Below are 26627 nucleotides of genomic sequence, written 5' to 3' on the forward strand. Positions count from 1 at the left end.
TTCTTTTGCAGAACAATTTGGTCAATTGCCATCACAATATCAAAGCTAAAATCATTAAAGACATTACATGTGAAACAAATGCAAATATGAAACAATCATATTCCTTAGAGTTGCATATATATATCAAGTATCAACCAAAGGGATATATCCCAAGAACACAAATATTCAAAAACGAAACTACCTGCACTGGTGAATGAATCTTCATTCTTCCATCATCACAGTTCAAGCATGCTCTAATCAAACAGTAACAGAAAGAACATCTGCACTGAACAAGCATGACTCGTGGGGTGTGAGCACGACATCACACCACTCGACATTCCCCCACATCTCATCGTCATTGCGCCTCTCAAGGGTAATCTCAGCACACCAAATAAATGTTTCTTCAACCTGTCCATCACTACCATCCCGATAACTTTCCCACAAGACAGCCATGTTTCCACCAAGATCCACCATTTTACAAAGCCCACCGATATCAGGCAAATGCCCACCGATATCAGGCAAAATTCCAACTCCAATCAAATCCTTCCATGACCTTGCCTTACGGTCATACCAAGTAAAACCTCCATCAATCCAAAGGAACATGACGTCTCCTATCACGCCGCAACAGAAGCACCCTCCACAAGCCATGTCTGTATCCAATCCTATCGGGTTCCAACTACCTTCCTTGGGATCGTAAACCACATCCTCCTCACGACCAAGGAGGTACAACTTTCCTCCAATTCCAATGCTTACGACTGAAGCTTCTGGGCGTATCTCGTTGTCAAGATTCGTCACATTTCCCCAAGTTTGAGTCTTTGGATCAAATACCTCCATCCATTTTTCGGAATTGGGTCTTCACACCCTCCTCCTGCTACGTATATCTTCCCATCAACTACGCTCGCCGAAGGTGAGCTCCTCTTCAATCGCATCTTTGGAGCACTGTGCCACGTGTTGAACCGACAGTCAAGAACCCAGACTCTGGAAGAAGAAGGCTCGTACCCGCCGATCTTGTAGATGTTAGATCCAACGGCTACGATGCTCGTAGATTGCGCAGGACGCAAATGGGGAGATGGGATTGGGATGAAACGATTGCCACTTGACAGGTTGGTTAGAGTTCGGTTTGGTTTTCCGCGGAGAGCGAACCAATATGTGTTAGGGTCACCGGGGTAGTAGTTGTGTAAGCACAGATAGATGAAACTCTCTGTGCGACGGGTCTTGTAAAGCTCCGGTGAGGCAACGACTGATCGGAACTTTTTGGAGACGAGGGAGAGAGTTGGATGGTACAATCTCGAGACGCGCGCTAGGCAATTCAATAGCAAATCGTTAGGAAGGGACAAAATTGAAGTCTCCAGAGACTGCTTCCTCATCTTCTTTCTCAGACCCGGTGGTTTGTCTCCGTTCATGGCGGTGGAAGATCCGGCTGTCGAAGACATTTGAGGGTGAAATGTGCTGAAAACAATTGGTCTGTACAGAGTGCTTATAACTTAGGCGCTTATAATAGGCAAGACGAAACTCAAAAACCAACTTGTTGAAATGAAGCTTGCAGGAGAAGTTTATTTCAGTTGCGTATGACTTACGCTTGGGTTTGTATAGTAGTATTTGTGAACTGAATTTGCTGACGTAATCTTTCCACAATTTTAGATTTATTTATATTTTATGTTTAATTATTAATTTTAATAAATAATTTTAATGATTAGTTGATAATTTATTCATTATCTCGAGAACAATTGAAAATATGATGATAATATCATAATTAATATATATATATATATATATATATATATATATATATATCACATAAGATAATATGAATCAACTATTTATAAGATAAATTTCTTAGGAAAATAAAATCAATTATTATGGTAATTTTAGAAAAAAATTGGCAAAGAATAAAAAAATACTTATACAGAGTGATTTTTTCGCTCTCTTAATTTGTGGGTTAGTCACATTTTATGCTCAACTATTAATTTAATAAATAATTTTACTATTTATCTGATAAATTATCATTATATTGAAAGTATTTAAAACTGAAATTTTTTATTTTAACTACATTATTAGTACCATTAGTCAAACTTACCTTCATTAAAGAGACATTTTTTTAAAAAAAATATCTTTTTCTTTAAAGAGGCAAAATCCTCTTATACCATTGCTTTATAGATATATAAATATAAATAATTATGTTAAAAATAATAATAATAATATATTTTTGTAGTTTTAGAATTATAATATTTCCAATTCAAACTTTTTCTAATTTTTCTGTTTTTTTAGAAATCCAAAAATTCTTTTTGAATCTATTCTTTAAATTTTTTTAAAACATTAGATATTTATTTATATATTTATTAAAGCTTAAACACCACATTCCAAAACTTACCCTTCAACTCTAAACCCATGTCTATATTAGCTAATCATAAAGTTACAAATATCCATTTTTCTCTTAAAATAAGGGTAAATGTGGTTTAGGTAAAAATGAAAAATGGTGTTAGGATTGTGGTAGTGTTGATAATTTCTCAATTAAAAATTCTAAGAAAATATCAAAATTAAAAATTTATGTTATATTTACTTTAGTAATATTAAATAGTTATGTATATGTTTATATTATATTTCTTATGATAATCAAAATCAGTCATTGTGATACATTTTTAAAAAGTCGGTAAAGAGTCAAAAAAAATATTTATACTATTGTTTGTAAAGTGGATTTACATAAGTTTTTTTCCTTTTTTTTGCAGAGAAAAGCTGAAGAAGTTAACAGATTTTTGTAAAATTACTAAATCTGCACTCGCTGAAATGAAGTTTGCTAAGACGTAGCTGATTCAACTTAGTATTAAACCTTCTCTCTTCTCTCTCCTCTCTCTCCTTGCAGAAAACCCTAGATCTAAAGATCTTGGAGGCCGGTGGTTGTTCCTTTCACTGCCGGTTTCCCTCCTCTTTGTTTCTGTTTCTTTAGTTTTCATGCTTCCGTTCTCTTGATTTCGATATGCTTGCGACTCTGCTTTGTCGAGATCTCATCCATCTGGTGTTAGATCTGTGGCTCTGTTGGAGAAGTGGCGAGATTTCTGGTGAGGCGGAAGTGTGGAACTCGGATTTTGGCTTAACTGAACGGGATTGGTGACATCCGGTGTCTCCTGGAGGTGCTCTTCTCACCTCGCCGCGAAATCGAGTGGGCTCGTGTTGCGAGCGCCCCTATGTAAACTTCGATGCTCTGGTGGTTCGTCAGGAGTACGGTGGTTGCGCCCTGTTAGAGGACGACGGGAAGTTCATCGGAAACAGCTAGTCAGCCATCGGGGCTATGGGTTTAATCTTCGATTGAAGGGTTTGAGTTTAGGTGACGGCGAATCTCTCGTGAGTGGATGGCGGTTCCCTTCGAGTTGTTTCTCTCCGGCCTGAAATCAATTCTTCGCCGCCTGGAGGAGTGGAGGAGCACGCTGTATCTCGGACCCGTGAGAAGTTGAAGAGGTGTGAAGCTTGCGGTGCTTAGGGTTTGGAGGCGGTTTGTTCATATGACGCCGTCGAGTTGGGGCCGCGGGACGCCTCTGTGGGTGACTTAATAGGCGGTTCCGGAGATGGGTCTGGTGACGGCTTGGACACCCCAACCTTGCGAAGTCACCGGAATCTGCTTCTGCGAGTCACGGTGTTCACCTGGAGGAGGAGCTTGTCTCCTATTGTCTTCTTTCCCTCAACCTTCTCTCCTTTGTTTGCTTTGTTCTGGCTTTTTCCAATTTGATTTTCTTGCTTGTAACCTAGTATTGGCTGTTTCTCCAGCGAGCACTACGTTAGGGATGTAACACTGTTCCGATTCCCATTATTGGGTAGTTTTAATATTATTTCATATTTAAAAAAAAAAAAAAAAAAAAAAAAATGAAGTTTGCTGGAGAAGCCAGTTTGTTAATAGAGTGCCGTCGGTTGCGTATGACTTACGCGTGGGTTTATACCCCCACATATTTAACTGGTAAAGCAGATTAGTGATATGGCCTTATGGGCTTTGAATTTTGTAAATTAGAAGCCACGCATTATTATTTTTTGTTTTGTTTTGATCCTATTTATCGGTTGTAATTTACACGGTTCTTAGCATTAAACGGACGAAAAATAAATCAAAAAGACTGGAAAAATAGAAGGACGTTAACTAAATAAGAAGTGTTTCATGTTGGTCCTTAAGGACACGTGTTGTGTTTTGAGGGGGTTTGTGTTCTTCTCTCTCTCAAAGCATTCTGTCTCTCTCCTTCGCTCCATTTTGTCGAAAGCACCGCGTCTCTCAATCTCTCCTCGACTAATCCGCTGGGTGATTTCTTCATTCTTGTTGATCTGTGCATTTAACCTTTTGATTTTCTGGATTTTGTTGAATTCAGTTAGAAAAAAAGTTTCTGGAATTGAATTTGATCGATTTATGACGTGGGTATTATAATTATTGGTCTATTGATTCGAGAGTTTTAAGAAAGTTGGAAACTTGCAATTGCGGTTCTTCATCTGGGTAGATCTAGATCCCGAGTATCATGTTGAGAACAGAGCATTTGGTTTACATTTGAGTAAGCTTTAGTTACTATTTGTTAAGCTCTTGATCCTGGCTCTTGATCCTGGCTCTTCCTTCTTGGAGCTCTCTCAGGTTTTGCATTCTTGACCTCATTGTTCATTGACGATTAATGTTGAGTGAGAGAAGTGTCTAATAAGAGGAGAGCATTGTTGAATGTAGTTACAGAGCTTTATTGATTGCTTCCCACTGGAAATTGATTTATCATTTGTGTTTTTAACTGTTTCTACACTCTGAATATTTTTGATCTCTTTGCTTACTGGATATGAATATACTTTTTGAAGCTTGCAGGACATGAACTGTAGCCATTACCATCAGGCGGCATCATCACAGGGATAGGACCAATCCATGGTCATCTCTGTATGTTCATGGCAAACGACCCCACAGTTAAAGGAAGCTGTGAAAAGGAACCAAAGTAGAAACAAGCTTTTGCTTAGAGAAAGGATTGATAAGCTTCTTGATCCTGGTTCTTCCTTCTTGGAGCTCTCTCAGGTTTTGCATTTTTGACCTCATTACTGCTGCATATGTTGATTGCTGATTTGGTACTGATCGTTCATTTTTTTTTACCACTTTCCTCAACTTAATTGCTTCGAAAGGTTTAGACTTTACCAGCTCTGTTTTGTTACTCATGATTTTGCTCTGTTTTCTCCAAGATCTCTGCTTTTGTTTCTTTGTTTTGTGGGAAAATCACAAACGTTGGGCTTGTTGTTGCAGGTTTCTAGACTCCTGGTAAATGGATCAAGACTCTGCTTCTCGGGAAGAAGTCACCAAAGTCTAATCTGGCTGTGTCGGTGAAGGATGGTTTTTCCAAGTTATCCCTTGATCCTCCTCTTGTGCCTTCTTCACAACCGGATACTGCTTCAACTGCTCAAAATGTAGTGGTTGACCCAAGCAACGGTGATGACTTTCTGTGAGTTCTCTCTTCATCTTTAACAGTCTCGTCTCTGCCCCCATGTAAGCGTTTGTCTGCTGATATAAGCATTTGTCTGCTTTGCTTTAGAGAGTTAATGAAAGTATCGTCCTTGTATTGATTAAGAAGACTATAGTTTCACTGATTAGGCTTTGTCAGATTCGTTAAGAGATTTGTAATTGCTATATCACTTGATGGAAAGTCACATTATATGGAAAGTCACATTATTTAACTAAAAACATCAAAATATTAAAAAAATATCTAAGGATTTAAACAAAGTCCCACCAATAAACCAAACATTTACAATTGTCCTTCTATTTGTCCTTAACATCACTAATACTAATTTAATAATCTGAGGGACTCAAATTTTGTCCCACTGATAAAGATGGTCTTAGTTGTCTCTTTCATCTAGTGAAGTTCATAATACTATTCATAGAGATCCGAAGACCAAATTTACTTAAAAGACACGTTACAAATCAATGCGGTGTTTGCTTGCATCAGATAAACTAAGTTGATGTATATACGTTTAAAAGTGAACAGATGCTAATTGCAATGAGCTAAAATCATCGTAGACATATACTAAAAGAGAATAGGAAACCACAAAAGACAAGCAAAAGTATTCAAAGAAAACGAACCACAACGATAACCGCTAAAAAGCATGTTCTCATGACAATCCATTAAACAGAAACAGAAACAACATCCAACACGGAACAAGACGGGTGGGTTCTAAGAAGGGAATCAAACCACTCAACCTTCCCCCAAATCTCATCTTCACCGCGCCTTTCAAGCGTAATCTCAGCACACCAGATCCTACACTCCTCATAACCCAGATCCTCATTCCACAAAAACACCATCTTTCCACCAAGATCCACCATTGCCTTTTTACATTTCTCACCGTTGCTGCCAAGATCAGGCAACCCTTCAATACCATTCAGTTCCTTCGATGAATCTGTCTTAAAATCATACCATTTGAACACTCCTTTATCCCAAAAATACAAGACATCGTCAATCACGCAGTGACACTCTTTTGCTGCCCAACGCATACGAGAATTAGCCCATCCTAAATCCCACCATCTATTATCCTCGGGGTTGTACACAGAGCCATCATCCCCGAAAATGTAGAGCTTACCTTCAAGCACTAAGCTTTTGGCTACAAAGGGCTTAACCCTATCCTCCTCGCTCCACCTGAAAACACAAGGGTTCCTCATACCAAAGCCCCAAGTCTGTGTCTCTAAATCAAACACTTCCATAAACCTGAGGGTACTGACGTATCTGTCATCACAGCCTCCGCCTACGTATATCTTCCCATCAAACAAGGTCGCTGTGGAGGATGAGTCCCGCTCCAATCCCATGCTCGGAGCCTGGCGCCACGTGTGAGTGCGACAATCAAGCACCGATACACTTGAAGAATAGTACCGTTTCCAGAATTTGCATTTGGAATTAAAACCGCCGCCGATCTTGTAGATATCAGATCCAACGGCTACAATCGTCGACGAGGACTGCGCAGGAAGCGAAGAGTCTGGAGACGGGATCATCGCCAAAGAATAGCCGCTTGGCTCGTTGTTGGCTACGTTTCGGATTAGAGTGTACAAGAATGTTCTAGAATCACAACGGAAGCTTAGGTAAAGGTAGAGACACTTCTCGGTGCGGTTCATTCGCGATCGGGTTGCGTAAAGCTCCGGTGAGGCGATGATGGATCGGAAACGTTTGGAGACGCGGGAGAGGATGTGATAGTGCTGTCTAGAGACGCGTGCAAGGCAGTTTAGAAGCAAATCATCGGGAAGCGACGAGATGGATATCGACGTCGGTTCTGTCGCCGTCGGCGATGAAGGCTTCGGCTTTTTGTTTGGCGGTGGATCTTCGCCGCTCGTGGCGGTTGGAGATCTGGCTTTGGAAGACATTGGGGTGAACTTTGTGGATTAAAATTTACATGTAGAAGAGATTAGCGTAAAGTGAGGAAGGTATATATATATATATATAAGGAAACTTGCAAGGGTTTACTGAACGGCAGTTATCACAGAAACGTATGTCCGCTCATCTTCCGCGTCAAGATAAGTATGTGAGAATAAATAGCGCCTTTTAATATGAAACGCCAAATTTCTGTAATTTTTTTAACTTTTAATTAAATGTTTGTTGTGTTACAAAAAAAAGTTAAATGTTTGTTTGGCATTCGTTATAAATTTTAGTTTTTTTTACTTCTTCAACTTATTCTCAAGAGAGGATTACTTTTTTTCTTAAGCAAATAATGACAGAAGTACTATCTAGGACTAGGAGTATATGATACAGAGTGTGGAGACGGTTATCTTTCAAAACTATGTTCCTATTCATGCGTGTACATTCCCTGCAGCATCTCATCAGTTTACTTGTTCTTGTCTGTGCCTAGTTTACTATTTAACTGTTGTACCTTATACATAATAACTGATGATTAGTACTGTTTGTTTAATTACTTATTCATATTTTCCTCTTGACCAAAAATTGGGAAAGAAACAGAAAGCCAACTATATGTAGACCAGACCAGATGGCCACCAAACTATAATCATTTTTGCATCTTTTAGTTCTCTTTTAGTTTTTCCCATGAGAGTAGTGAACATTGTATTCAACTGAAACAATGTTTCATAGGTCACACTAACTAACCCGTCAAAAGGTTTACACAACTGAAACGATGTCTACTGCATTAAGCTAAAACCACAAAGACAGAATTATACAATATTCGCCACGACTACTAAAGATTCATCACAAAAATGACTTAAAACATGTCTTTAGTTTCAGCAAAATAAAAGCCGCAGAATAAGCTGATCCTACATTCTAACCCAAGACAAACCTAGCTAACTGTTCTACCTGCATCGGCCTCTTGTTGTTACAGTTCTTCTTATAAGATGAAAAGAGAGGCCTTACTAATCGACAAAAACAGTACCAAAATAAGAAAATCTCTTAATTTCACGGCCAATGAAAACCAAACTAACCTTGTACCTGCATCACTCAAACCTTCTCTGTATGTGAGAATACAATCATACAGTAGCAACCAGCGCGCGCACGAATTCATAAGAGTCAGGGACCGTGAGCACAGCATCAAGCCACTCGACCTTCCCCCAAATCTCTTCACTGTTGGGCCTTTCAAGTGCAATCACAGCACACCAAATCGTCTTCTTCTTATATCCACTAGAAGGCAAATACTTGTCCCACAAAACCGCCATCTTTCCACCATAGTCCGCCAGTTTAACACAACCATAACTGGCAAACTTGGGCAGCCCTTTCAAACCCTTCATCCGCCTCCACACTCTCGCCTCAGTGTCATACCATTTGAACGCTTCATAATAATAGAACAGCACGTTGTCAACCACGGAATAAGAAAACCAAGGCCAACCTAAATCCATCTCCCATCCCTCCCTTTCCCATCTCCCATCCCTCGGTTTGTAAGCCAAACCGTTTTGTGTTCCGAACATGTGTAGTTTCCCATCAATGACAGCGCTTTTAAATATCTTACAGCCACATATCTCAGGGCCATGGCTTGGCACAAGCTCCCAAGTTTGTGTCTTTGGATCGAAAACCTCCATCCAACTTGAGTTACTGCACTCTTCGCATCCTCCAGTTACATATATCTTTCCATCAACGACATTGGCAGCGGGATAATACCGCTCCGTCAGCATGCTTGGAGCCTCGTGCCACGTGTGAGACCGACAGTCCAGGACCGAGACTGTAGATAAGGGGTTTTTGTAAATGGATCCCCCAATGTTGTAAATGTTGGAACCAACCGTCACGAGACCGGACCAGTGCGCAGGAGGAGAATGTGGAATTGGGATTGTAGCCAAAGCATACCCACTTGACTTCTTCTTCTTCTTCTTTGTTGTCTTGTTACTTGTGTGATCAGGTTGCTGGCAGAGAGTGAACCAGCGAGGATTAGTCTCAGTTGGGAAGCGTATGCATACATAGAGACAACTCTCTGTGCGTCCTAAAGATGATCGAGTCTCATAAAGATGCGGTGAAGCAAGGAGAGTTCGAAAGGTCTTGGAGACGAGTGAGAGAGTCGGGTATTGCAGTCTCGATACTCTTGCTAAGCAACTCACTACCAAATCATCTGGAAGTGACGGATTTGGAATCGATTCCGGCGTCGGCTCGAGCACCGGCGACTGCTTAAGAGTTGTTTTCTTATTCGTCTTCTTCCTCTTCCTTTCTGGGGACGACATTGGCTAAATTGCAGTTGATCAACTTCAGATTCCACTTCTTCCCCGATTTGCAGAGATCGAATTCAAAGGAGTCTAGGGTTTCGCGCGCGTGTGAAAATGCCACAAGAAGCTTAATACACTCGATGATGGTGGGCTCAATTTATAAATTTTATTCCATCGTATTGGGCCTACCAATGTTTTCTTTTTACTGGGTAAACATAATATAGCTTAATGTTTTTATCGTAAGCAAAACAAACTTGAAAAATGTTTCAATGATACAGAGGATCCATGGGGTTATTTCAGTGACAAGTAATCTTTTGGTTCGCTCAATACATGAACATAGATACGTTTTACCTTAAACAGCAAAACTTCATACTTTCTGCAACTTTAACCAAACATTTTTTTTTCATCAATGATCGGAGCCCAAACGATAGTACTATGAAGTATAGACAAACAAAACACTAGCTATGTATCCATGTGTTGCTTCTTCTCGTGAAAGTAATTAGAAGAAGCGTATCCTTCTCTTTATGCAACAAAAATAAGCAACACACTAGATGTGAAAGTATACTGCTAAAAAAAACATGAAACAACCATTACACCTAAAGAACGCAAATGTTCGAAAAACACAACGAAACTACTGTCTCCCATCAAACATTAAAACCTGCTCTCACTTCTCATCGGCAGGATCGTTTCATCAAAGCGTAGCAGAAAGAACAACAGCATCGAACATGCGAAACGGCTCGTTGAGTGAAAGCACGACATCTAACCACTGGACAATCCCCCACATCTCATCTCCATCGCGCATCTCGAGCGCAATCTCAGCACACCAAGCCACGTGTTCCGAACGCAAATAATCATCCCACAACAAAACCATCTTTCCGCCATGATCCACCATTTTACAATACCCATGAAAATCAGGCAGATCTTCAACACCTCTCAATTTCTTCCATGACCATGCCTTAGAGTCAAAACAACTAAACTCTCTGTCGTTCCAAAGGAACATGACGTCTCCTATCACGCCGTAATCAAAATGTCCCGCAAAAGCCATATCCACACCCACTCCTATCGGCTTCCAACTACCTTCCTTGGGATCGTAAACCACCTCCTCATCATAACCAAGGAGGTACAACTTTCCTTCAATTCCAAAGGTTGTGACAGAAGCTCCTGGGCGTGTATCGGTGCCAGGGTTCGTCACATTTCCCCAAGTACATGTCTTTGGATCAAAGACTTCAACCCAATCCACGGAACGGGGGTCTTCACACCCTCCTCCTGCTACATATATCTTCCCATCAACTACGCTCGCCGCAGGGGACATCCGCTTCTCTCGCATCCTCGGACCACTGCGCCACGTGTTCAACCGACAGTCGAGGACCGAGACTCTAGAAGAAGAGGGCATGTGCCCGCCGATCCTGTAGATGTTAGACCCAACGGCTACGAGACTGGTGGATCGTGCAGGACGCAATTGGGGAGATGTGAGTGGGATGAAGAGATGGCCGCTTGACCCGTCGGTTGTGGTTCGGTTTGGTTTCCGGCAGAGAGCGAACCAATACCTGTCAGTGTTACGGGGGAAACGTCGATGGGAGTAGCGTATGCACATGTAGAGGCAATTCTCCGTGCGGTGTGAGAGGGAGCGAGACTCGTAGAGATCCGTCGATGCCACGACGGATCGGAACGTTTTGGAGACGAGGGAGAGTGTTGGATAGTACAATCTTGAGACGCGCGCTATGATATTCAACAGCAAATCGTAAGGAAGAGACAAAATCGAGATCTCCGGAGACTGTTTCGTCATCTTCTTACGCGGTGGTTGGTCGCCGTTCATGGCGGTGGAAGATCTGGCTGTCGTCGACGACATTTTTAGGGTGAAAGGGTACTGAAATGAATTGCGAAGGAGAAGACGGTTTATAGAGTGCGTTATATTGGGTCCTGAGGAAACTCGAAACCAACCTCTTGGGCTTAAAACAAATATCATTAATGGGCTTTTAATTTTGTGAACTAGAAACCATCCGAAGAAGACTATTTACTTGATAACACAAATTGTGTTCATAATACTAATTGAGTTCATTTTATTTTATTTTAATGAAAAAAATTGAGCTCATAAAGATACAAAGAAGACTATTTACTTGACGTATGAGAAAATCTATACGGTGTATGCATAGATAAACAGAGGTTATACAACTTGTGTTCGTAATACTAATTGAGTTCATATCTTTTTTTTTAATGAAAATAATTGAGGTCATAAAAGATACAAAGAAGACTATTTACTTGACGTATGACAAAATCTATACGGTGTTTGCATAGATAAACAAAGGTTATTCAACTCTTCAGCGTGTTTTATTTTAGTGACAACACGTTCTTTGCATTCTTCTTAATCCAATGCCTTTTTCCACAGACATATATTAAAGAAAAGAAATATGTTGGACTGGTTCTTTGATGGCTCGATAACCATAAAATCTTAAGAGTCAAAACCGAAAAAGATAGGTGAAGCAACCGCTTCTGTTCTTGCCTTTCTCCCGGTATATATATTAGAAAGATTTGTAATGTGAGATGCATAAGTTTAGAGTCAAATAATATGGTCGATTGCATTGAAGCTAAAAACACATGAAACAACCATTCATCATAGTTACAGTATATGAAAAAAAAAAGAGAAAGGAGAAAGGAGAACAGAAGCAGAACGAAATTACCCCCACGATTATAACCGTTTGGGCATGTTTTCATGAAAAGTTAATTCATCAAACAGAAGCAGAAACAACATAGAACTAGGAACAAGACGCAAGGGTGCTAAGCACAAAATCAAAGAGATAGGTTTACCTTTAAATAGGAAAGCCTCCATTTTTCTGCAACTTGACTCGTTAGTCTCATTATGCGACACAAATAAAAAAAGTTCTTTCGCGGAACAATTTGGTCAATTGCCATCGCAATTAGCAAAGCTAAATCAGCAACACATAACATGTGAAACAAATGCAAAATCGTATTCTGCTAAAAACATGAAACAATTATTCATTTAGAGTCGAATATCAACCAAAGGGGAGATACCTGAAGAAACCAAATATTCAAAAACAAAACGAAACTAGTGAATGATTCTTCATTCTTCCATCACCGTACGTCCAAGCATGTTCTCATCTGGGTTCATATCAAACAGTAGCAGAAAGAACATCCGCATCTAACAAGCAACATGGCTCGTGGGTTGTGAGCACGACATCAAACCACTCGACATTCCCCCACATCTCATCTCCATCTCGCCTCTCAAGCGCAATCTCAGCACACCAAATAGATCTCTCTCCCATATGTTTATCACGACGCCCGAAAACCTTCCACAAGACAACCATCTTTCCATCAACATCCACCATTTTAAAATCCCCGTCAAAATCAGGCAAATGATCTTCAACACCATACAACTTCTTCCATGAACTTGCCTTAGAGTCATACCATCTAAACTCTCTTTCATTCCAAAGAAACAAGACGTCTCCTATGACGCCGTGATAATAGGACACTGCAGAAGCCACACCATTCATATCCATTTCCATATCCATAGCCTCATACATTTCCATACCCATAGCCATACCCATAGCCATATGCATACCCAATCCAATCGGGTTCCAACTAGCTTCCTTGGGATCGTAAACCGTATCCTCATCACCGCCAAGGAGGTACAATTTTCCTCCAAGTCCAAAGCTTTTGAGTTCAGCTCTATGGAGTTGTGTCTTGACGCCTGGGTTCGACACACTTCCCCAAGTTTGAGTCTTCGGATCAAAGACTTCGACACAGTTCACGGAATTAAGGTCTTCACAACCTCCCGCTACATATATCTTCCCATCTACTAAGCTCGCAGCAGGGGAGCTCCTCTTCTCTCGCATCACTGGAGCACTGTGCCACGTGTTGAACCGACAGTCAAGCACCGAGACTTCGGACGAAGAGGGCGTATGCCCACCCATCTTGTAAATGTTAGACCCAACGGCTACTACGCTCGAAGATGGCTCATGACGCACATCGGGAGATGTGATTGGGATGAGAAGAAGGCCACTTGACTGGTCGGTTATGGTTCGGTTTGGTTTCCTGCAGAGAGCGAACCAGTAAGGGTTAGGGTCAAGAGAGTCATCTAGGTGGTAGCGTAAGCACACATAGAGGCAACTCTCCGTGCGGTGTAACCGAGAACGGGTCTTGTAAAGCTCCGGTGAGTCAACGACAGATCTGATTTTTTTGGAGACGAGAGAGAGAGTCGGATAGTACATTTTGGAGATGCGCGATATGATATTCAATATCAAATCCAAAGGAAGGCAGAAAATGGAGATCTCCGGACACTGTATCGCCATCTTCTTACGCGGTGGCTGGTCGCCGTTCAAGGCGGGGGAAGATCTTGCTGTCGACGACATTTTTAGGGTTGTTGAATATGCGGAAATGAATTAGGGCGGAGAAGACAGTTAATATAGTGCATTATTGCGTACGTTACACGCTTGTATTGGGCGTGAGGAAACTCAAAACCAACTTCTTGGGTTTAAAAGCAAAAACGGTGATGGGCTTTTAAATTTGTGAACTAGAAGCCTATGCATTCTTTTTTTGTTTTACTCCCAGTATGTCCGCTCATCTTGCACGTCAAGATAAATAGTTAATACGTCCCATGGGCCAAAGTTAGCATGTGAATAGTGGTCTTCTAGTTTAGGACGATGAATTGCCAATTTATATGATGTTTACTCTAATTAAATGTTTGTTTTGCCTGTCGTTTATAAAATCTAGTTTTGTAGTCTTGGTCTTTAACTACTACGTCAACTTATTCTCAAGAAGACGTATTATTTATATGATACTCCCTCCGTTTCATATTATTTGTCGTTCTAACCTTATACAAACAGATTAATAAAATATTTAATTTTACATATTTTCAAAATAAAAATATTATTATCAATACAACTAACCATATATCAACCAATAGAAAAATTGAATAGAAAATATTGTCAATAAATTTTGCATTGAAAATCGAAAACGACACTTATTTTGAAATAAAAAATTTCCTCTAGAACGACAAATAATTCGAAACGAAGGAAGTATAGAGGAAAAATGAAGTTGGACCGGTTCAACTAACATAAAGAATGCAATTTCTCAAAAAAAAAAAACTAACATAAAAGAAACTCAAGAGTCAAACATGAACATTTTTTTTTTGTTCAACTGTCAAACATGAACATAAAATATACTAATTAACGTGTTTATTGTGTCTAAAATAATAATTTTCTTTGTCTACGTTCCAAATTAGCAACGTCACCCACCCAACCGTTGTGCATGTTCTCTACATATAAATATACATATACAAATTACAAACTTAAGAAGGGAGTATAGACCAACCAGTAAAAAAACCAACAAAATGTACATGATTCGGCTTATAACTTTGATTCTTCTCTTGTTCTTTGCATCAATGAATACAATCGCCTTCGCTGGATTAGCATACGATAACGAATCTCTCAATACCAGTGAGTTGATGGACTGGTTACTATGGGAAACTTTTTCTTTCATCTCTTGATTCGATTTTTTATTTCCTAGAAGTTAGTATTGAGAATTTTTGCTTTTGTAGGAAAAGAAACAGGAGAATCGGTTTGGGATCAAAAGGTCGTCAACAATCTCAGAGGTGCAGTAGGACCCAGTATCTCACGTCCTGCGCGTCAGTACCGAATAAGTCCACGGAGGAGTTCTGAAGATTCTAAGTCGACTCAATGGGAACCTGATGCTATCATAGATGCATTTTTCCGATAACAAGCTTCATTGATTCCACGATATCAACTCATATGTATAACTCTGTTTCATGTTCTTAATAAACTACTTCTTGACTGGCACAAAGTGTTTTTTTTTTTTTGGTTTTTTGGCATATAGCCTATCCGGTTGCAATAAAAAATATTATGGGAGGTTAGTTTGTTCTAAAACAAGCTCTAACCCAATTTTATATTTTGTATATTAAAGTTATATAAACTCTAAATATTTATGTGAATTTTACTCTAATGTACTATTCTATTTTTAAAAACCTGATAGTTACCCGTTAACAGCCACTGAATAAAAATCTCTAATAATAAATAATAATAATTATTATTATTATTCTATACAGAATTTTGTCGATTTTTATAACCATAAAGTAATCACTTAATATAGATTTAATTAAATATTATTAGAAGTAAAGTAACAAAATATGGCCCATCACGAGCCACAAAATGATCTGAAACCCAATAGGCCTCACTCCGAAAAGCCCATTTTCTAACCAGAACCTAATATATTTCTAAGGCCCGAAAGTCCCAATCCTTGTACAGTTGAAGACACAAAACGAAGTGTAGATTTCATCACAAATAAGAAGCATAGACGCTACTCGAATTGGGAAGCAGATCTGTGCGACGAAACTGAATCTCTTTCTTCTCCTTCGATTTATCAGTCTTATATCGTCGTTGTGTTTCTCTCTCTAATCGACGCTTATCCTGTAATGCTACTGATCTCCACCGTGAAGCTCTCTGATTGATCGTTTTTTTTCCTTCCTCCTGTGAACTGATCTGATCCGAGGTGAATCCCTATTTCTCATTGTATGAATCTCATTTTATCTTTTTTTGTTTGTGGGATCTCCTACTCGTTTCCTTCAGATCTGTGTGCGCTTTCTATTGGATTACGTTTTCTGTGAAATGACTCGTTTCTTCCTTTCCTTGTCTGTGATCTGGTTTCCGTGTAGAGTGTTGGGAACATGTTGACGAAGTTCGAGACAAAGAGTAACAGAGTTAAGGGCCTCACCTTCCACCCTAAACGACCATGGATCCTCGCCAGTTTGCACAGTGGTGTGATCCAGCTCTGGGATTATCGTATGGGTACTCTGATCGACCGATTTGACGAGCACGAAGGACCTGTTCGTGGTGTTCATTTTCACAATTCTCAGCCTCTCTTCGTCTCCGGAGGTACCATATCCTTCATCTTGAAGAATTCGAGCTACAATTCTGTATTTTATTAAATTTTCATTATCTATATAAAACCATGATATAATCTGCTGCGTAATACATTATAGTCTGTGCTCGATTTCTAGATCTAGATTTGTGTCTTTGAAGAGTGGATGGTTTCGTTGCTTAGTAGTCCAAGCTGTAGTGATAAATTAAATTGGTTATACAACATAATAATATGCTCTTTTAAATTAATTAACATAGTACGATTATTTCCTAATCCTCTACTTTAGACCATTACACATATGTAGTTGCTGGCACTGACAACATTGTGTGTTTACAGGTGATGATTACAAGATTAAAGTTTGGAACCACAAAACACACAGGTGCCTTTTCACTCTTCTCGGCCATCTCGACTATATCCGCACTGTCCAATTTCACCACGAAAACCCCTGGATTGTCAGTGCTAGTGACGACCAGACTATCCGCATTTGGAACTGGCAGTCACGGACTTGTATTTCTGTGCTCACTGGCCACAATCACTATGTTATGTGTGCTTCTTTCCATCCTAAAGAAGACCTTGTCGTGTCTGCATCTCTGGATCAGACTGTCCGCGTCTGGGATATTGGTTCTCTTAAGAAGAAGACTGTTTCTCCTGCTGATGACCTCATGCGATTTACTCAGATGAACTCTGATCTTTTTGGTGGTGTTGACGCTATTGTTAAGTACGTCCTCGAAGGTCATGATAGAGGAGTTAACTGGGCTTCTTTTCATCCCACTCTTCCTCTCATCGTCTCTGGTGCTGATGACCGCCAAGTTAAGCTGTGGCGTATGAATGGTATTTTCCTCTTGTCTGTCTCTTTTTTTTTTGAAATTTTTATTATAACCATCGTCTCTACACTAAATTGCTATTTTTGTAGTATGGAGCTAATGTAATTAATGGGTTCTTTTTCAATTTTATTGCAGAAACTAAAGCTTGGGAGGTGGATACACTGCGAGGCCACATGAATAATGTGTCATCTGTGATGTTCCATGCAAAACAGGACATAATTGTATCCAACTCTGAGGATAAAAGTATTCGTGTCTGGGATGCTACCAAGCGAACTGGAATCCAGACTTTTCGCCGTGAACATGATCGATTCTGGATTCTTGCAGTTCACCCTGAGATTAACTTACTGGCAGCTGGGCATGACAATGGTATGATCGTCTTCAAACTTGAGAGAGAACGCCCTGCATTTGCCTTGAGTGGTGATTCTTTGTTCTATGTCAAAGATAGATTTTTGAGGTACTACGAATGTTCAACTCAGAAAGATTCCCAAGTTATCCCTATAAGGCGTCCTGGTACTCCTAGCTTGAATCAAAGTCCAAGGACTCTGTCATACAGTCCGACGGAAAATGCTGTTTTGATCTGCTCTGATTTGGATGGTGGCTCTTACGAGTTGTACATCATACCGAAAGATAGTGTTGGCAGGAGTGACGTTGTGCAAGATGCAAAGAGGGGGACAGGTGGTTCTGCCGTATTCATTGCCCGTAACCGGTTTGCTGTTCTTGAAAAAAGCACCAGCCAGGTGCTAGTCAAGAATCTCAAGAATGAGGTGGTTAAAAAGAGTTCTCTGCCTATACCCACAGATGCTATCTTTTATGCTGGGACTGGAAATTTGCTCTGTAGATCTGAGGATAAAGTGGTTATATTTGACCTTCAGCAAAGGCTTGTTCTTGGTGAACTTCAGACACCGTTTGTTAGGTATGTTGTTTGGTCTAATGATATGGAGAGTGTTGCTTTGCTCAGCAAGCATACTATTATTATTGCGAGCAAAAAACTTGTCCTCCAGTGCACGCTTCATGAGACAATACGTGTGAAGAGTGGAGCTTGGGATGACAATGGTGTCTTCATTTACACAACCTTGAATCATATCAAGTACTGTCTTCCTAATGGAGATAGTGGAATCATCCGAACCCTGGATGTCCCTATCTACATCACAAAGGTTTCTGGAAATACAATCTTTTGCTTGGACCGGGATGGGAAAAACAGGGCAATCACCATCAATGCAACTGAATACATTTTCAAGCTTGCACTGCTGAGGAAGAGATATGATCATGTTATGGGCATGATAAAGAACTCCCAGCTATGTGGACAGGCTATGATTGCTTACCTGCAGCAGAAAGGATTCCCTGAAGTTGCCCTCCATTTTGTTGAAGACGAGAGAGTCCGATTCAACCTGGCTCTTGAAAGTGGCAACATTAGCGTCGCTGTTGCATCCGCTACAGAGATAAATGAGAAAGAGCAGTGGTATAGACTTGGGGTGGAGGCTCTTCGCCAAGGTAATGCTGGAATTGTTGAATTTGCTTACCAGCAGACAAAGAACTTTGAGAGGTTATCTTTTCTATATCTCATTACTGGTAAGTTAGACAAGCTTTCAAAGTTGATGAAGATTGCGGAAGTGAAGAACAATGTAATGGGTCAGTTTCACAATGCACTCTACCTAGGAGATGTGAAAGAGCGTGTCAAGATACTTGAGAAAGCTGGTCATTTGCCTCTCGCTTATATCACTGCTTCGGTTCATGGTTTAAAGGACGTTGCTGAGAGACTGGCGACTGAGCTAGGAGAGAACGTGCCTTCATTGCCTGAAGGGAAAACTCCATCGCTTCTAATGCCACCATCTCCTGTCATGTGTGGTGGTGATTGGCCTCTTCTAAGAGTGATGAAGGGAATATTTGAAGGCGGGCTTGAGAGTGGAACCAGGGGAGGGGCTGTTGATGAGGAAGAAGAAGATGCTGGTGGTGATTGGGGGGATGCACTTGACATGGTCGATGTTGATGGAATGGAGAACAGAGACATCGATGCCATTTTGGAGGAAGCAGAAAGAGGAGAAGAAGAAAATGATGAAGAAGGTGGATGGGAGGAACTTGAGGGCTTAGACCTCCCACCAGAGCTTGACACTCCTAAGGCCTCTGCTAACGCACGTTCATCAGTCTTCGTGACACCTACTCAAGGTATGCCCGTAAGTCATATTTGGAGCCAGAAATCATCCCTTGCTGCTGAGCAAGCTGCAGCGGGAAGCTTCGACACTGCAATGCGTCTGCTCAACAGACAGCTTGGTATAAAGAACTTTGCACCTTTGAAATCCATGTTTATTGATTTGTTCAGTGGCAGCCATAGCTACCTGCGTGCTTTTTCGTCATCGCCTGTGGTTTCACTTGCCATTGAGCGCGGATGGAGCGAGTCTTCCAGTCCCAACGTCCGTGGCCCACCATCTCTTGTTTATGATTTCTCTCAGCAAGAAGAGAAGCTCAAATCCGGTTATAAAGCCACAACAAGTGGGAAATTGACTGAGGCTCTCAGGCTCTTCCTCTCTATCCTCCACACCATCCCTCTAGTGGTGGTCGAGTCAAGAAGCGAAGTCGATGAAGTAAAGGAGCTGGTCACCATCGTTAAAGAATATGTCCTCGGTCTGAAAATGGAGCTTAAGAGAAGGGAGACTAAAGATGATCCAGTGAGGCAGCAGGAGCTCGCTGCTTACTTCACTCACTGCAACCTCCAACTACCTCACTTACGACTCGCGCTGTTTAGTGCAATGGGCGTCTGCTACAAGTCAAAGAACCTCGCCACTGCCTATACCTTCGCCAAAAGATTGCTGGAAACCAACCCAATGGAGAGCCAAGCCAAGACGGCTAGACAAATTGTTCAAGCCGCTGAACGCAATATGACTGATACAACCGAGCTCAACTACGATTTCAGAAACCCGTTCGTGATATGTGGGTCAACCTATGTCCCCATCTACAGAGGTCAGAAAGACGTGTCTTGTCCATACTGCACTGCTAGGTTTGTACCAAGCCAAGCCGGAAACATATGCGGTGTCTGTGATCTTGCAGTCATTGGCGCAGACGCATCTGGTCTGGTGTGCTCTCCGTCTCAAGTTCGGTGATCAGTTCAGATTCATTATCTTGTCCAAACGTAAGGTAAGTACAAGATGCTCTCCTTTTATACGGAAGAAGAGTGTTGAGCTTTTGGTCTTGATGGTTGTGTACTTGAAAAATTATTCTGGTTTGTGAACTTTTCATTGCAGGTTCTATGATTACTATTTCAGTCTTCTTAAGTTGTTTCTTATCTTAGTAACGGCCCATGATAACTTTTACTTGTTGCTCTATATTTCATTTTGTTTGTTTTTTTTATATTTACATAAGTGAGAACTTCTACTTTACGGAAGCTGAATGTTTCGTTGCAGATTCTATTACTCTTTTGAGTCTTTTTATTACTGCTAATCTTCGATTTGATTAAAGACTCGATTAAACTTAATTGATTGACCTACCAATCGGCTTTGGTTACTGTCATACTAGTTTTAATCACCAAAAAGTTGATTTGTAAAGTTATTGTAAAATACATGTCTTAGATTGGAGCCGCCCATTGACTGTTGACGTAGGCAGAAGTAGGCCGTTTTGCCTTGGCCGCCTGATCTTTACGCGTGAGACAAAAATCAACTCAAGATTGGGCTTTATTCTAATGGGCCTTAGTTGAATTAACTTAGACCTGTTCTCCACACAACGTGTTTTGGACCAAGTCAGAGATATTATATTGAAAAGCCTTTTCCTTGGCCAGAAATTCATGAGTCAGAAGAGTATCTTCTATCCGTCTGTACAAGCAGACACATGTATTAGTTTATCAAATCAAAATGAATATTTTTTTTTTTTCAAATCAAAATGAATATTTTTCTTCCTTTAAACCCGGGATTAACGACTTATTCCACTTGACAGGAGACCAATTTCCCTGAAAATAGTTGTATAAATACACCATTTTACATGTACCACGATTCGAGTAAGAAGAAAACAAAACCAAAGAAGATGTACATGGTCTGGTTAGTGACTTTGGTTCTCCTTTTGTTCTGTTCTCCATCAGACACTGTTTTGGCTCGTCTACCATGTGATTCTTCCAAAACAAGTAAGCATTTAGCTATGAGGAAGTATTTCAGTAGTCTCCCAAACATTTTTCTATACAAAAACTTTGTTGGAACTCTGCTTTAAAAGATAAATAAATATATATATATATATATATATATATATATATATATATATATATTTAAAGAGAAATATAAGGCTGACCATTTTCGATTATCCGGTGGGTTTACCGGTCCGGTTTCCTACGAACTTATCATACATTTTAAATCCTACAAAAATGTAAAATGCATATAAGAGAAAATTATAAATCATATTTTAATGTTTTTCTCAGGGATATATAGAAATACATGTGGATCTATGATACCTTGATATCCAAATTTTTCATCTTTACAAAAATTGAATTTACAGGTGTCTTTTTTTTTTGTCACCTTACAGGTGTCTTAATGGTAATTTTTTTTTTTGTAAACTGGCATTCACCATGTCTTAATGGTTTGTTTTGTTGGGAATTGAAGTAGGGGAGTCTGGAATAAAAAGTTGAATAGAGAGATGAAAATAAAAGTAGGAGGTAGTAGCTCACGGCCTGCAGGTCAAGGACGTGGACGTGGACGTGGATCCCATCCATAACGTAGCGACAATCGTATATGCGCGCTCACCGGAGTCATGATTAATTAACGATATAGTGTTGCTCCAAATAAAAACAAACTACTTTATGTAATCAAATTATTTGGGTTGCTTATAGATATGTTTCATGATTTGGTTATTTCGATTCAGTAAATTATTTGATCGTATTGTTTCACGACAATTTTCTCCCAGATAAAGCCTCTTAGCCGAGAACTTGGACTATTAATCCTTCAAAAATGACATTATACATATGCTGAAAAACATGAGAAACAAAAGTTGGGAGACGACTATCACAAGAGAAATGAGAAGAATATTATTAATCATGCTAAAATTAACCACCGTATCATCCCTTTAGATGGACGTTAAATGAATTTAAACCATAATAAGATGATCCAAAACTCTTACAAAGAAATTTTAACGTTGTTTGTCATTTTTTTTCACGTTTTAAAGCTGGTTGTGTATCAAAAAAAAAAGCTTGGTTACTACCAATTACAGTGATTTGATAACATTATGAAGAGAATATAACATCCGGATCCGTGGCGCAATGGTAGCGCGTCTGACTCCAGATCAGAAGGTTGCGTGTTCGATTCACGTCGGGTTCAAAAAATCCCGAAAATTTGATCCTCTAATTTTTTTTTTTTGCTTTTTATCATCTGTAAAAACCTTATCCTACCATAAAAGGAGGAAGAGGAAGAAAAACTCTGTCGAGACCAGGAAATGGCGGTTGACTACTTACTGACAACATCGCCTTCGTCGCTGAGATTCTCCGATTTCATCTCTTCTTCCTTTACCCAAAACACCAACCACATATGTCTTCGCTTCTCACCGAAACCCAGCTCCGCGAGGATAACCTGCGGCGCGATTTCTTCGAAGAGGAAACTCGCCGAGAGAGAGAGCGCGGAGAGAGAGAACAGAGTCCTTGTACGGAACCTGATGTCGAGGATCAGTGACAGAGAGCCACTTGTTAAGACGCTTGACAAGTACGTGAAGGTCGTGAGATGTGAGCATTGTTTCTTGCTCTTCGAGGAGCTTGGGAAGACCGACAAGTGGCTCCAATGCCTCGAGGTTTTTTTCTTTTTACCTCTTCCTCTCTTATGAATTTGCCTTGTCTTTGAGTTTCAGCTTCTGGGTCTTATAAAAAGGATTAGACTTTAAGCTTTTTTTTTAGCTCAATTGTAGATTGATTGGCTGTTTAGAGTTTAGTGACCAGACCGGTTCTATGGTGAGCTGTGTTAGTGTTTTAGCTTCTGGGTCTTATAAAAGTATTAGACTTTAAACCCTTTTTTTTAAGCTCAATGTTAGTGCCTTCATCAGAGCATTGCAACCGTTTTGTTCTTCTGTAGGTGTTCAGGTGGATGCAGAAACAGCGGTGGTATATAGCAGACAACGGAGTGTACTCGAAACTGATCTCTGTAATGGGGAAGAAGGGCCAAACCCGGATGGCAATGTGGCTCTTCTCCGAGATGAAAAACAGCGGTTGTCGTCCCGATGCTTCTGTTTACAACGCTCTCATAACAGCTCATCTTCACACGCGGGACAAGGCAAAAGCTCTGGAGAAAGTCCTTGGTTACTTGGACAAAATGAAAGGCATGGAGCGTTGTCAACCCAACGTCGTGACTTACAACATCCTCTTGAGGGCTTTTGCTCAGTCTGGTAAAGTGGACCAAGTCAACGCTCTGTTTAAAGACTTGGACATGAGTGCGGTTTCTCCAGACGTTTATACCTTTAATGGTGTGATGGATGCGTATGGGAAAAACGGGATGATCAAGGAGATGGAATCTGTGCTTACTCGTATGAGGAGCAACGAGTGCAAGCCAGATATCATCACTTTCAATCTGCTTATTGATTCGTATGGTAAGAAGCAAGAGTTTGAGAAGATGGAGCAGACTTTCAAGAGTTTGATAAGGTCCAAGGAGAAGCCTACTCTTCCCACTTTCAACTCGATGATCATAAACTATGGGAAAGCTCGCCTGAGAGATAAGGCCGAGTGGGTTTTCGAGAAGATGAATGATATGAACTACGCGCCGAGTTTTATCACGTACGAGTGCTTGATCATGACGTACGGTTACTGTGGTTGTGTTTCCAGAGCGAGGGAAGTATTCGAGGAGGTTGTTGAGTCAGAGAAGGTGTTGAAGGCGTCAACGCTCAACGCCATGCTTGAGGTTTACTGTCTCAACGGTCTTCACATGGAAGCAGATAAGCTTTTCTATAACGCAAGTGCTTTTAGAGTTCATCCTGATGCGTCAACGTATAAGCTTCTATATAAAGCGTACACTAAGGCAGAGATGAAGGAGCATGTGCAGATGCTGATGAAGAGAATGGAGAAAGATGGGATTGTGCCTAACAAGAGATTCTTCTTGGAAGCCCTTGAAGCTTTTGGGTCAAGACTACCTGGTTCGGATTCTGTCAAAAGGAACGAGCAGGCCACCTAATGACTTGGTGGAAAGCAATTGACTGATTGCATACGCTCCAATAAGAAGTAATCCAGTAACCCCCTCACCGTTCCCTTGAATGTGTACACATGGTGACTGGTATTACAACTAGAGTTCCAGTTTAGGCTTTAGACTAGTCTTTAACATTATTTTCATATAATTGAAGAAGAAGCATGTTTGGGAACTGACTTTTCCAACATTGGAAAAGGAAACGGCAGAAACAAGTGTTTGGAGAACTTGAATGGAGTAGACATGATAAAAGATTCGAGAGCTGAATCAACAATTCTCTTCGTTTCAAGAACATATAAAATGGGAAGATCTAAGAGAAGAAGGAACTGTTCACTATAGTCTTGCAATCATTTTGGTAAATTGTTGTAACTAATAAGTTTCATATAAAAAAGGAAAAACAAAGCGTCATTGTTGTGTGTTGTTTCAGAGATCAAAATTACCATAGCAAGCTGAAAATGAAAGAAAAAAATACAGGCAACATATATCTCGTTCTAGGGATTCCAATAGACTAGATACATGCAAGGGTTCACTATCACACATTGCAGACATCAGCCTTTGATGTCTCATTTGAAACTATAAGCTCTAAATTTAGTATTATCTATTTAAAAAAAAAAAAGATTTAGACTTCTACCCTCAATTTGAATTAGGCCTATGCGCCCATTAATATTAGAGTCATCCAATAACATTTCATAAAAGGCCGTTATGTTCTCTAGAAGCCCGGACATTCATTTTTATAATAAAAGATGAGGTTGTGCTGGTGAGGTGACGACGATATTTCTGTAGAAAAAACTATGATTCCACTCATTTTTTATTCACACTCCACGAGGGCCAATCAAGCATGATGCAGACGGGCACTTGGTTTTATGACCAATTAACAAATTCGCATTTTAAAAAGTAGGCACGACCTTCTTTCTAAAAACCTCACGGGTTTGTTTACTTTCAAGAGTCATTTACATCCAGAGACAGTTTACAGTTTTTATTTACAACATAGAACAGTTTCTACTACTAAGGTAGTTTTTGAGTGAAAAGACTCAAATTGACCTTCAAAAAACGTAACCGGTGACATAGGATTTAGTTAAGATGGGTTTCATTTGGTTTCACGTTTGAAATTCAAAAATTAGTGGTGGGCCCAAAATGAGACTTAACATACTTTAATTTACAAAAAGCGGAGGTCAAATTTTTTTTATTTTGTTTTCTTTACTTTTACTGAAGAAGAAGAAGTGAGAGGACGGAAATTCCGACGAAAAAAAATCTCAGTAAATTGTTCGGAGAAAGATGCCATGGAGACGTAACCGGCGTGGGAAAGAGAAGGACGGTGGTGAAGGTTCTTGTGTTTATCTCAGTAGAGTTTAGGAAATTTGTATCTGTATTTTGGAATTTTTCTGTAGAGATAGGTTGCGAATATGAAAGAAAGGTTATTAGAGAAGCTATTTGTGACGGACCAGAGTGGTTCATAGGATGTTTCCAAGGCAAGTTGCAAAAAAACCCAAGACATACGGTAAGTTCTTTGATTTCTTTTGTTTTATTGTGTTTTTGTAGAAAAAAAAACTCTCTGTTTACTTACAGAGCCACCAGCGGTGGAAGAATCCGACGAGTAACTACCAGTAACATCATCTTCTTCGTCGTGTTTCTTCTTCCACATCAGAGGTAAAGGATAAAGCTTCACTGTCATCTTTGTCTAAAGTCTCACCTCATTGTCACTGGTTCATTTCTGAGCAGCAGTACATGAGCACAAAATGAAATTCGAGCAACAATGGTCAATTTTGATTTTTTTACACATTTAATCATTCAGTTTTTGTATAATTTTATTTTGGATACATAGTGTACACATGTATACTTTGATGATAATGTACACATGTACACTCTGATGGAACATCGTGTAAGGAGGATATATTTAAAAAGATATGGCTAATCAACAAAAAGATTGTACATTCAAATATATCTTGTACACATATACATTCTAATATAGTTGTCCACATGAAACTATGTATGGTGGATATTTCAAAAAGATAAACAAATGTGGCTTTACAAATGTAGAATTTTTTTATAACCATTACATCTTGAAATATTATAAGTAGCTCAAGAATAAACATATCTATATGTACATTTGTTTACCAGTATCGACGTATATATTTTACCATGGTGCAATATTCAATTAGACATTTATGAATTTGTAACATAGATTTACAAGTTTCAACATTGTATGTTCAA

General features: G+C 39.9%; 6 protein-coding genes, 1 long non-coding RNA gene, 1 other non-coding gene and 1 pseudogene across 12 annotated transcripts; 4 read left to right on the forward strand and 5 right to left on the reverse strand.

Moving 5' to 3' along the window:
- Window positions 1–37: 37 nt before the first annotated feature.
- Window positions 38–1479, reverse strand: LOC108839762 (F-box/kelch-repeat protein At4g39590-like; annotated as a pseudogene).
- A 2617-nt stretch (window positions 1480–4096) lies between these two features.
- LOC108839761 (uncharacterized) lies at window positions 4097–5612 on the forward strand. 4 transcript variants are annotated; one of them, XR_008942794.1, is made up of 3 exons: window positions 4097–4255; window positions 4793–4993; window positions 5216–5612. It is a non-coding gene; the product is annotated as an uncharacterized LOC108839761 (long non-coding RNA). The 4 variants fall into 4 exon arrangements; XR_001947745.2 differs by having other exon boundaries at window positions 4100–4255; window positions 4786–4993; XR_008942795.1 differs by lacking the exon at window positions 4097–4255 and adding an exon at window positions 4262–4576 and having other exon boundaries at window positions 4786–4993.
- Window positions 5613–5964: 352 nt separating this feature from the next.
- LOC108839760 (putative F-box/kelch-repeat protein At1g61540) lies at window positions 5965–7367 on the reverse strand. Its single transcript, XM_018612537.2, has one exon. It carries the CDS (start codon window positions 7310–7312, stop codon window positions 6089–6091), a length of 1224 nt encoding a protein of 407 aa, XP_018468039.2. The 5' UTR covers window positions 7313–7367; the 3' UTR covers window positions 5965–6088.
- Window positions 7368–7722: 355 nt separating this feature from the next.
- LOC108839758 (F-box/kelch-repeat protein At4g39550-like) lies at window positions 7723–9873 on the reverse strand. Its single transcript, XM_018612535.2, has one exon. The coding sequence runs from the start codon at window positions 9593–9595 to the stop codon at window positions 8420–8422; it is 1176 nt and encodes a 391-aa protein (XP_018468037.1). The 5' UTR covers window positions 9596–9873; the 3' UTR covers window positions 7723–8419.
- A 240-nt stretch (window positions 9874–10113) lies between these two features.
- LOC108839759 (F-box/kelch-repeat protein At4g39590) lies at window positions 10114–11445 on the reverse strand. The gene has a single exon (XM_018612536.2). The coding sequence runs from the start codon at window positions 11424–11426 to the stop codon at window positions 10269–10271; it is 1158 nt and encodes a 385-aa protein (XP_018468038.2). The 5' UTR covers window positions 11427–11445; the 3' UTR covers window positions 10114–10268.
- Window positions 11446–12494: 1049 nt separating this feature from the next.
- LOC108839757 (F-box/kelch-repeat protein At4g39590-like) lies at window positions 12495–13987 on the reverse strand. The gene has a single exon (XM_018612534.2). The coding sequence runs from the start codon at window positions 13942–13944 to the stop codon at window positions 12706–12708; it is 1239 nt and encodes a 412-aa protein (XP_018468036.1). The 5' UTR covers window positions 13945–13987; the 3' UTR covers window positions 12495–12705.
- Window positions 13988–15872: 1885 nt separating this feature from the next.
- LOC108839756 (coatomer subunit alpha-2) lies at window positions 15873–20717 on the forward strand. 2 transcript variants are annotated; one of them, XM_018612533.2, is made up of 5 exons: window positions 15873–16099; window positions 16263–16482; window positions 16805–17299; window positions 17428–20421; window positions 20529–20717. In XM_018612533.2, exons 2-4 carry the CDS (start codon window positions 16275–16277, stop codon window positions 20385–20387), a joined length of 3663 nt encoding a protein of 1220 aa, XP_018468035.1. In that variant the 5' UTR covers window positions 15873–16099; window positions 16263–16274; the 3' UTR covers window positions 20388–20421; window positions 20529–20717. The 2 variants fall into 2 exon arrangements, with proteins under 2 accessions (XP_018468035.1, XP_018468034.1); XM_018612532.2 differs by having other exon boundaries at window positions 17428–20717.
- Window positions 20718–22505: 1788 nt separating this feature from the next.
- TRNAW-CCA (transfer RNA tryptophan (anticodon CCA)) lies at window positions 22506–22577 on the forward strand. Its single transcript has one exon. It is a non-coding gene; the product is annotated as a tRNA-Trp (tRNA).
- A 63-nt stretch (window positions 22578–22640) lies between these two features.
- On the forward strand, window positions 22641–24836 carry LOC108839755 (pentatricopeptide repeat-containing protein At4g39620, chloroplastic). The gene is made up of 2 exons (XM_018612530.2): window positions 22641–23040; window positions 23319–24836. The coding sequence occupies exons 1-2, from the start codon at window positions 22693–22695 to the stop codon at window positions 24405–24407; spliced, it is 1437 nt and encodes a 478-aa protein (XP_018468032.1). The 5' UTR covers window positions 22641–22692; the 3' UTR covers window positions 24408–24836.
- The last annotated feature ends 1791 nt before the right edge of the window (window positions 24837–26627 follow it).

This window comes from Raphanus sativus, chromosome 2, assembly GCF_000801105.2.
Source record: "Raphanus sativus cultivar WK10039 chromosome 2, ASM80110v3, whole genome shotgun sequence".
NCBI classification, from domain to species: domain Eukaryota; kingdom Viridiplantae; phylum Streptophyta; class Magnoliopsida; order Brassicales; family Brassicaceae; genus Raphanus; species Raphanus sativus.